At 42.2% G+C, this 10,689-nt stretch overlaps 1 protein-coding gene across 3 annotated transcripts in view; it reads right to left on the bottom strand.

The window, feature by feature from the left end:
- cpeb1b (cytoplasmic polyadenylation element binding protein 1b) overlaps positions 1–8,274 on the bottom strand; it is a 12,517-nt gene extending 4,243 nt beyond the window's left edge. Inside the window, exons 1-10 of one of the 3 annotated variants that reach the window (XM_068577643.1) lie at positions 8,143–8,274; positions 7,706–7,877; positions 5,372–5,599; positions 3,807–4,036; positions 3,403–3,655; positions 2,726–2,839; positions 1,891–1,995; positions 967–1,103; positions 135–333; positions 1–66 (exon numbers count right to left, since the gene is read on the bottom strand). The exon at positions 1–66 is cut by the window's left edge and continues 29 nt beyond it. In XM_068577643.1, coding sequence (XP_068433744.1) covers positions 1–66; positions 135–333; positions 967–1,103; positions 1,891–1,995; positions 2,726–2,839; positions 3,403–3,655; positions 3,807–4,036; positions 5,372–5,599; positions 7,706–7,877; positions 8,143–8,157 — 1,519 coding nt within the window. In that variant the 5' untranslated portion in view covers positions 8,158–8,274. The remainder of the gene's footprint in view (positions 67–134; positions 334–966; positions 1,104–1,890; positions 1,996–2,725; positions 2,840–3,402; positions 3,656–3,806; positions 4,037–5,371; positions 5,600–7,705; positions 7,878–8,142) is intronic. The other 2 variants (XM_068577653.1, XM_068577662.1) reach the window with 2 other exon arrangements.
- Between the last annotated feature and the right edge of the window lie 2,415 nt (positions 8,275–10,689).

Raw genomic sequence — 10,689 nt, 5'->3', positions numbered from 1 at the left:
CCACAAACGCTGCACACACGGCCTTTAGGTAACTGCGCTGATTGTTAAAAGTGACACGTCCAGAGCCTGAACACAAAGAGCGGTTAGAGAACCGCTCAGCAGCAGTTTTAAAGGAGGAACTCTGAGGAACTCACCGATGGGGTACTTGTGCTTGTCCGTGTCGATGCCGGCGTACATGACTCCCCCGAACAGGTCGTTCATGATGCTGGCCAGCGCCTCTGCGTTCAGCATGCCATGCAGCGCGCCCACAAACACCGTCTTGCTGGGGTCCAGACGCTGAGCCGGGCAGCGCACATAGTTGCTGTCTGAGATCACCCAGGGTATCACCTGCACCTGAAGAGGGGCAGCCGGCGAGCAGAGTGGACATTTTATATTTAATGAAAGGAAGCATCTGCTTTGTGGCTGCAGCTACAGAGTAACCATTTACTCTATTTAAAAGACTGTCACTGATTTTGCAATCAACTCTTGTTAATATAATGATCATTTAACAGCATATCAGTTCTTTTAGAACACTTTCATTTTTAGTTCATGAAAATCCGAAGCGCAAGAAAATATAAACAGCAGTTGTGGGCCGTGGGTTATGCCACTACGCCTGCTGTGCTGTTAAATAGCTGATTGCAGCGCCCGCGAGTTGCTGTCACAGACCAACCCACTCAATATACGGCACGTTCATACAGTCCACCATGTGGGGACACAGACACCCACGCTGCGCTTCTTAGCGTTCAGAATCTGTTGGAATTACAGTCAAAGCAGTTTTGCATGTTACTTTCTGTAAATAAAGCCGCTAAAAAAAAGTTTAAAAAAATATATTACAGCTGAAATGCGATGAATTAAAAAAAAGGCACGAACATCTCAAATTTGACCTTCAGTCAATACAGCAATAGATTTACCAAAAACTAGTTTTCAAAGTATATATGTAGAGAGAAAAGTTTCTTTTAAAACCCCTTTTGTCGATAGTGAACTCACATCCTTGCAGCGCATCCTGCGGCTGGACATCTTGAAGTAGTACTCCCGGGTGTCCTCTGGGTGGAACGGGTCCTGGGAGCAGGCTTGCAGCAGCGCCCGCACAGACTTCTCGTTCTCGAACACCAGATAAACGTAGCCTGAAGTACAGAACACGTGCCAAGATTAACGATAGTTTCCATCTTCCAAAACTTAAAGACATGTAGTTAAATGTCAGCAAAGAAACCAGAAAATAATCACATAAGGAGCTGGAATTGATTAACTTTTCTTAAAAATATATAAATGTAAAATACTCAAACCTAATCATTATGATAATTTAATATTTGCTGCAGCTTTGATGATAAAACGTAGCCCCAAAGTGAGAATTCAGACCCTGGCAGATGGATTTTTACAATTTCAGGCAGAAGCCATTGTATATAAAAACACATTTCATAGTAACATGCAATGAGTTTGTGTTAAAGCCGCTGACAAGTTTTGAAAAGTAAGCTGACGGAACATAATGAACCATTTATAGTCAACTCTTCGTGTTTTTTTTTTTAAACCTTCCCAAATCATTTCCAAAATGTTAAATCCTAAATTAAGAAAATCAAATTTTAGCTGCACACCTAGAAGGATCACTGCTACCTGAGCGATTAGTAATACAAGTCTCAAATTATGAAGACGTCGCAACAGAAAACAAAGCAGTCTAAGAGCCTACAAGAGAGTTAAAACACCAGAAATGCTCCAAGCTTCCAGACATTTAACAAACAGCCAATGCATCTCCTTTTGTCTACTCCCGCCACCGACTATCATGTTTTACACTACATTAAAAACAATGTTATTTAAAGCTGCCCGTCACTCACCATCATGCCATGTGCTCACCCAGTGCCACCCTAAAAACCATGAGGGGAATCAAAAAAATGAAGTGGCCTACCAGCTCGTTGTTACCTTTAGCCACATTACCTTTGGGAGGACAGCGAGGATGCTTCCCATCCTTACCAGGCCACTCCACCGTCAGAGGGCCATAGCCGCTGAATGTGTTGATCAGGCCAGCTGAAAGGAAGCAGAATTTCAGTCGAGTCTGGCGTCCATAAAGACATTAGCTTTATATAGTTTTACACATGCACAGCCCCTCCCCCCATGCTGCGGAGATGATAGGCGCCATACTAAAAGGGTTAAAGTCTGTCACCAGCGACAGAAAGTAACATGCAAACAGGGTGCAAAAATAATTTGACTGTATCTCCGCCACGAGCATGGAGGGGCTAACAGCACGCCAAGCAGACCTGCTGTCTAGTCATCATGCATGTCTCACAAGGAGGGTGATTTATGCAAGGGGGGGGCAGAGTTAGCATCAGCTGTGTGCTATCCCATTGAGGCGTATTTTAGACTGATACGAGCCATCATCGTAGCTATCCAATGACAAATGGCTCACAACACTTCGGTCTCGTCAAGGGAACCGTCTGACAACTCTTTGAAAGTAAACTTTCCATTCATTAGCGTCTTATGATTCATTTTGCCGTATCGCGTTCACCATTCATTTCAAACCGTAACAATAGCCTAGCTTCCAAGCGCAAATGGCGCGCCTATTGTTTTGCTTTTGGTTGAGTTGCATCGAAAAATGAAAATGCGTTAACGCCGTTAATAAAATTGGTTTGCGTTAATATGACAGCACTACAATATATATATATATAAAAACCTGGGGTCGGGGGAGGGAGGTAAGCTGGGGAAGACAAGTCTGAAGAGGTGAGTTTTGAGGGTGTACCCGAGTAGGTACGCACGTTACCTTCCGTAATGTCCCAGGGAACGCCCCCAAGGAAGACCTTACAGGAGTACAGAGGGTCCTTGTTGTTTCTGGGAGGCAGCTGACCGCTCCAGGTGAACGTGGCCTCATTAACAGCTGACGAGGACAGAATAAAATAAAGTAACACACACTACCATGAATACCTTTACGAGAGGTGCAACGGATCGTAAAACTCACGGATCAGCACAAACAAAAGATGACGCAAATATAACTTTGAGATCCCCAATCATGTTTTTTCGCCACAGATAGTAATTGACAATCAACCATATTTGCAAACCTAGATCAATTTGTTTCGTTATAGCAGCTGATCTACAAGGATCCAGACTATTAAGTTTAAACAAGAACATGTGATTCTTTTACTTAAGAATCTATAATGTTTTCTTCAAATGATTGGGAATAACAATAATAGACTATTTCATAAATGAAAAGCAAAATCTTGAGAATTAATGGTTATAAGCTGCTTAGGGCTGAGTGTAATTCATCATTACTATTTGTTTAATTGCTGTGAAAAAGTTTTCAAACTATTAAATTCACTACAACTACTTTTTACAAAATTACATTTAAACACATTACTATAACATATGTACATTAGAAGTAGCGGGACTCGCGCGCCTATAAATTAATTAGTTCAAACTTAGTCAGGTGAGTTCTAGGTTCACCTGCAGCCTGTCTGTGCAGACGAGCCTCCCTCTCAATACTGAACGTGTCGTCCGACTGGTCAAGCATCTCTGCACCGGGCCACGGCGAGCCGCTACGCCAGCGGCGGGAGATGGTGGAAGTGGGGCTAGCGCTGGAGGGCGGGGTCATCGACGAGCTGGAGTCCTGCGGGTCGAGACGGGAGCCGAGTCGCAGCAGATCCTTCTGCATGTTGGAGGTCAGGTAAGGCAGCGGGGGGGAAATGCGCAGAGTCGACTGGAGAGAGAAAACACAAATTCTTCGTGAGAAACTTAAACCAATAGTGATTTCTGGAAAAGCAAAAGCAGGTGTAGAAGGAGCAGAAGAAGACGGAGCAGAAAACAAAAAGAGGGAGAGAGGAGAACAACAAGAGGAAGGACGACCTTACCAGCATGTCACAGAGGTGGTCTGAACCGGAGCTGAAGCCGCTGGTCTCCGAGTCTTCTGGACTGCTGGAGCGAGAGTCCAGAAAGGAGCTGGAGTCCAGGCGGTTTGCCATGCGCGCCATGCTGGGGAACTTCTCCAGAAAGTCAGCAGTCATGCTCATGGACTCGGGGGGCAGGTAGCCGGGGGGCTTCCCCAGAATGCTACTGAAGGGGCTGTTCAGGATACCCAGCACTGGAGAGACAGGATGTCACATGATCACAGCGTCAACGAGAGGATTCAGCCAGTTGAGACTGAGCTGGTTTACAAGTTTGAGCAAACTGACGATGGGATGCGTTCTGAAGGCTGCAGCAAACTTATTTTCATTGTTGATTAATCGGTCAATCATTTACGCAATTGTTTGGTCTATAAAACTTGTTTGACAGTTGGAATATATTTTGAGTTCTGGACTAAGAAAATATTCCTATTCAAGAAGCTTTTCCTTCATTAAATGAATCATTTGTTGACCACTGGATACATAGTTGCAGGTTTCAGGAAGAATGCAGGAAATGCAAATTCCAAGAGTCTAAAAATGTGCATCTCTTTGCTGGACCGGTTCCTACAAAAGAGCAAAGGGAAGACAATTGGGTTTGTGTGCTGAATCTCAAGAACCACATTGATTTGAGGGAACTGAAAGGCTGCAAAGTCAAGTCTCCCCTCCCCACCCCCCTTCCTGAATTTGCATGCACAAGACGATACTTAATGTGCAAGCAGGCTGCAAGCTAGTTCACTTTTGATTCCTTGAACACAATTTCATTTCAGGAGTCAACTGCCTGATTCCTTAAAGTTTTAAACCAACAGCTTTCTTCAGATGGCAGAAAGTGAGCCGACACTTTTACTGCAATAGTGACCACGAGGCTCCGAGGGGATCATTCAGCTGACAGCCACGTTCAGAGCTCTGGCCCAATTTGCTGCAAGCCCAGTTTAGAAAAGCACTAAATGAAGTTACGTCCGGGTCGGTACACACAGCGATAAATCTACAAATGGGTTAGAAAAAGTCCTTCAAGAATAAGTGGGGCGTCGTTAAAGTCTTAAAACGTCTCTCCAGCGCATCTCAGCATCCACAAGCATTAAGGCAGCAAACTATGACCGTTATTCTGGTTCTTCGCACTCTGGGAGGGTTTCATGCCATTTAAAGCAACAGGTGTTTTAAACATTCAGAAGACCTTCTGCAGTGAAATAAAATAAACTCTAAAAATCTTTGCATGCTTTAGATTCTCTTGTTTACATAAAGTAGCTTCAGTGGTGTATTTTTGGTGTTCCTGCTGCGAGAGATGCAGCCAAGCAAAAAGTGCCACATCATCCTCCCCGGTGACGCTACAGACGGTTCCCAAGCACAGACTGACGGTAATAACTAAGCAACACACATTTCATTACAAACTAGAACACACAAGCTCGCAGACGCTACAATAGCTACTGTAATGGTCAAACAAAATGGGGTATAAACTCTTGGGGAAAACAGCCACCTTCAACTAAAATCACTGTAAAAACATGATGCATATTCAGGTAAACAAGAGGTCTGGTACTTACTGGAGGGTGAGCTGGTGTGAACCTGGGAGGGGGAGTTGTGTGCTTCCGTCTCCTGGCTGCTCCAGGGTCTGTCCCAGCCTGACAGCCGGAGGGACTGGAGGCCCAGGCCAAGGTCTGCGACGCCCTGCGGGCCCCTGGATGACTGCATCTCCTGGGAGCCGGGCATGCTGCCGCCGCAGTTGGGGAAGAGCATCCTTCTCCTGCTGCCCACCGCAGCCAGATCCGACTCTTTGCAATTCCAAGATCCAGTTCAGAGATTCACAAACAAAAGAGGAGAGAGAAAGTTATAAAAAAGAAAATTGTGTTTTAGTCTGCGTTTCATAGAAAAAAAAAGGTCAGAGAGAGGCTCGCGACACCAAACTAATCTCACAAAAAAATAAAACTTCCCCGATCTCCTCCTCCCCCTTTTCACCAGCTGACGGGGGAGCTAACCTGCTGCCTCTGTTCCCGGTGCAACGGCCATGCATCTCCATCCGCGTCACTGATCCACCTAGCAGCATGTGACATGGCTGCTGATGCACTCACACACCCCTGCTAATGACATCAGCTCTCCCCCTTCCTGCTTCCTTGCCCAACAACTGTAATGAAAAATTCCTGTCGGAGCTATTGACGTGTTGATAGAACTGCCCTCTCTGGTGGGCATGGCAGGTCTCTGACTCTGTAGGAAGACGTCAGCCACAGCTGCTGCTTACTGTGTCTCGCCTTGTTTCCTGAGCAAGGCGACAATGAGAGGAGGGAGGGAGTCGAGGGGCTGAGCTACAGCGGTATAGTGGGAGGCAGTATGGGAGCAAATGACTCAGCAAACTTGATTTCTGGAGAACTTCTTGAGCTCAAAGAGCTATTTAAATAATGCAATCGGACACATTGATTCTCATAACTGTCGCACACACAGTGAACAGACTCTCGCTGTAGCAGCTGACTGATCAGATGTTGCCGGAGTGATTTGCAACGCCAGCTCCTCCCGTCGCCCTCCCCACCAGAGCCTGGAATGCATCCAGCTGCAGCCCTGATTCAGCATCACGAGAGCCGGGGAGCTAAAGTTTAGCTCAGAGTCAAGAGACAATAAGTATTGTGGCGCAGGTTTATGTGCAGCCGAGTTTATAACCTTTAAATTCATATATCAGGCGCAAGACTGCAGACTTGAGCATATTAATGCAAAGAAAGGACGCAGGCTCTGTGCTTAGCCTAAATCTTGGCAAATCTTTAAAAAAAAAATTAAACACTTCAAAGTGCTGCAATGCTGCAGAAAACAGCGATGCAGCATGAATCAGCTGCTGGCAGCCGAATGAAAGTGGAGGTTTCACAATTCTGGAGGAGAAAGTGAAAGCGGTTCCTTCTGGAGATGAAGGTTTCACCTTGAACATTTAAATCTAGGAGTGAATGAAAGTTGCATTCAGGGTCCTTTCTGGTCTAAAATGTGGCAGTTTATCAAAACAGCAACAGATCAGCTAGCGCTGAGGTCATGACCTCCACGTTTATATTTTATTCACCTCCAAGTGCAATTGAAACTTAAATTATATTTTCAGGCTTTTTGATGTGAATATTTCATTTAGTGCAAGTTAGGAAGTTGCCACGTTGGCATTCGGTTAGTGAACTAACTTTTGTTAATCAGCCAACCAAACGCTGAAATTATAGTTCAAAGAGATGAAGACAATTGGCCATGGCCAATTAAGCAATTGGTCAGCAACCAGAAATTTCTTCCCAACAAGCTCTCCAATAAAGTGTTTGAGTTTGTTTTATTATTGCTGCAAATTAGTTTAGTTTCTGACTTAATAAGAAAACATGATATGGAAGCAAACCCAATTTGTATTATGTTTTCTGAATGGCAAGTGGAAACATTCAAAATACACAGTCAGGTGTTTATTTTACTTAGAGTCTGTAGATTTTTCCTAAATTCACCAAAAGTTACCATTAGCTAATGTTTTAGTACTAAAAACATGGAGAACTGTGTATGTCTGCATCTTATGAATGCATTTTTTAGTTTATGGGGTGATAAAGAAAAATCCACAATATTTTACCAATGTGTCAAAATGATACATGAATTTTGAGCAGCTATACCTTAAGACAATGCCTCGTTTGCATAATGGAACAAACCATTTTATGAAAACTTGCAGTAGACTTAAAGCAATTGCTTAACTGGGGAGGTTTCATGTCCAAGAAAACCATATTGTGTAGGTCATGTGTATCAGTGACTTGGGTCAAAGAGGGACTTGATGCATTGATCCCTGGGTTCAAGACCACTGGTGTGTTTAGACTCCAGCAATGCAACCATTTTACTTGCTTTTGCAGCCAACTCGACCTGCTGCAGGGTGGAGAATACTAAGCAGACTTTACCACACAGCAGGTCTGGCTTTCCCTTGGTGTTGTTGGGTGTGGTGCACACACCGGTGAAATCCAGAGCGTTGCCCAGCATGGTGTTCATCCTGCGGAAGATGTCCGCGTTGCTGCAGGTGGACAGGGCCGGAGACTCGGGGTCCGGGCTGTCCGGCCTGCGAGGATCGTTTCTCTGCAGGAGACAGAACAAATTAAAATGTTTTTAATGCCAACTTACCGCGAGGAGGTGAAGACACGTGGAGGAGTGTTTTTTTTTTTAGCCCTCGACAGTTAGCCATTTGTAGGTAGGAATTTAAAAATGGAGCCTAAAGCATACGTCGGAGGTAGTTTCATGACACACACAGGCACAAACACAGAGAAACAAAAAGTGCAAAAGTAAAATGTGCACGTTGTTAACTCACTCACTTCTCTAATGTAAACTATTTCGCGTGACTCACCAGAGAAAACGCCATGTTGAGGACTGACAGCTTATGAGAAATGTTCCAATAATAACCGCTGGCAGCGAGAAAAGGTCATATTTATGAAAACTCTGCTAGTCGGCTAATTAGTCTCAATTTAGTGAACGTGTGCTCGGCGAATGACACGAGGAGGGGGGGCCCGCGAGGGGCCTTGACCCTGGTCACGTGACACACATCAGAGAGCATGCCGCCCACAGCAGAAAACCACGTGATTATATTAGCTAAATAAATATTTAATGTGAATAAAAATATTAAAATAAAATATAGAAATATTTCAACTTTACTCATGTTTTGGATTTATTTGAAAAAAATCTAGTATTCAAATATTTCCTTCAAAATGTATCCAGGGATATGACCAATAGTACCTAGAACAAGTACTTATTTATTTTGAATAAACCTACCTGCTTGGAGAAATACTCCAAGTATCCAAATGTTTCCTGCCCAATGCATTCTGGGATAGTGTGCAGTATTTTAGGCAAAAACTATGATACATCAATATAATTACACATATTTTTTTTGCTGATATCGATCATTAAAATATAAAAGTATATTATTAAAGCTACTTGCAATTTTCCTCAAATAATCAAACGGAATTCACTTAATTATTTAATTTAAATCAACAAACAAAAATGAAGTGTGGTTGTTTGATTCCTAATGTCTGAAACCATATTTAGATTTCTAATCGATTTATTGATCAGTTAATATGGATTGATCCCTTTATTTAGAGAAATAGCTGCAACAAAGGATGACAATACATGTAATACATAACACAAAAGTAAAACAATAATATATTGTATAAAGATGGAGACACAGGTACAGGTATGAAAGTACGTGGAGGATGTTGTTGTGTACCTTCATGACACTTACTTTAGATATGTTGTCCTCTCATGCAGCTCCACTTTAAAACGTCTCATGCAGTATAAGAGAATATATATATATATATATATATATATATATATATATATATATATATATATATATATATATATATATATATACACAAACATATATATATATATATATACATATATATATATTTATATATATATATTTATATATATATGTATATATATACATTTTTGAAGAATATAAATGTTCCTGTGTTTCATTACAGGAACATTTATATTCCATCTATACTGCAGCATAAGAATTACATTAAATTGTAAGGACTTTACAATGTCAACATCCAGTTGGATGAACTCAAACTCTTCACTTGATAGGTTTTTGGTCTGTTTGTGCTTGTGAGTGAGCGGTCGCTTGATATCGACGAGACACCTTAATAACGGTGACTGGATTAAGATATTCCTTTATTAATAACCAGACTGGGGGCCTCGTGGAGAAGCTGGGCATTTGCTCAAGGGCACTTCAGTGGAGACAGTGAGGGCGGGGCCAGTGCTCTTAAGGTCACCATTATCAACATATTTAAAAAACTGCTAGAAATAGACTTCTACATAACATTTATTAGCTTTTACCAACTTTAAAACACACATCTGAATACATATAGAGACCTAGCTGTTGTAAAATGGTGTAACATGCAAGCTGCTTTACCTGATGAGGACACTTGGGATAAACATTGATGTTGTGGTGGGATGTGATGTATATTTACTTCAGTGTAGACTGATCTTAAGTACAATTTTGAGGTACTTTACTTGACTTTATTTCCATTTTATATTACCTTAATATAAAGTATTGTACTTTGAACTCCACTCCATTTATTTGAAAGCCACTTTGCAGAGTCAGATAATTAACTAGAAAATGTCGCAAGAAATTGTGAAAGTGTGGCTACTACTGCCATAAGACGTTGCAATATATATCTTTTGTTTATTACGCTGTCTCTCCTCAAAAAGTCTTGTTGAGGAGTTGGTTTGTGTGTTAAACTGATTGGCTCATATCAAGCACCCGTGTGCTCTCGTTGTCATGGTGACGAAACCAGCATGAGCATCTTGAGACTGGCAGTTAGTCAGCTGATAGCTCCTCAGTTTTCTCTGGTTGCCATGGCATCGGCAGGGAGGGGCACAGGTCGTTGTCATGACATCACCGAGTTCAGAGGCAGAGGGGAGAGAGGACTGAACTTGATTTTCAATTGAGCAGTTGGTCGGACTTCAAGTTGCTTTCAGGCTTGCTGACAAAAAAATATACATTTGTTTGATTCCACGACGCATGTGTACCACAAGCACAAAATTTCAAAGGTTTCTATCCAACAATAGTGTATGAAGAGTGAACATTGTTGGAGTAAAGACAGAATACGTTTTTTTTTGTTTTTTTTATCAGTTTCTGTCGCTCCCTCTCACTCTGTCAGTTGGTGCTCTTCTCTAGCGCCGAACATTCCGTGCCATACACACCCATTGTAAACTCTGAAATTGTCCAAACATTTTTCCTAAACTTGAATAATAATTACATAAAAACTGTGCTAGCTATCAAAAAATGCCCAAATAGGTAAATAAACCCCAGCCTTTTGTTGACATTTTAAACTTCAAATCATTTCTCTACGTTAAATTATGGCGAGTCATTATGGGCACAAAGATG

The sequence above is a fragment of the Clinocottus analis genome, unplaced genomic scaffold (assembly GCF_023055335.1).
Source record: "Clinocottus analis isolate CAN_PGR_092001 unplaced genomic scaffold, fCliAna1.0.p SCAF_1, whole genome shotgun sequence".
In the NCBI taxonomy this organism is placed as follows: Eukaryota; Metazoa; Chordata; class Actinopteri; order Perciformes; family Cottidae; genus Clinocottus; species Clinocottus analis.
The sequence above is the reverse complement of the archived record's forward strand: the minus strand, read 5'-3'. Positions and strand labels throughout refer to the sequence as shown.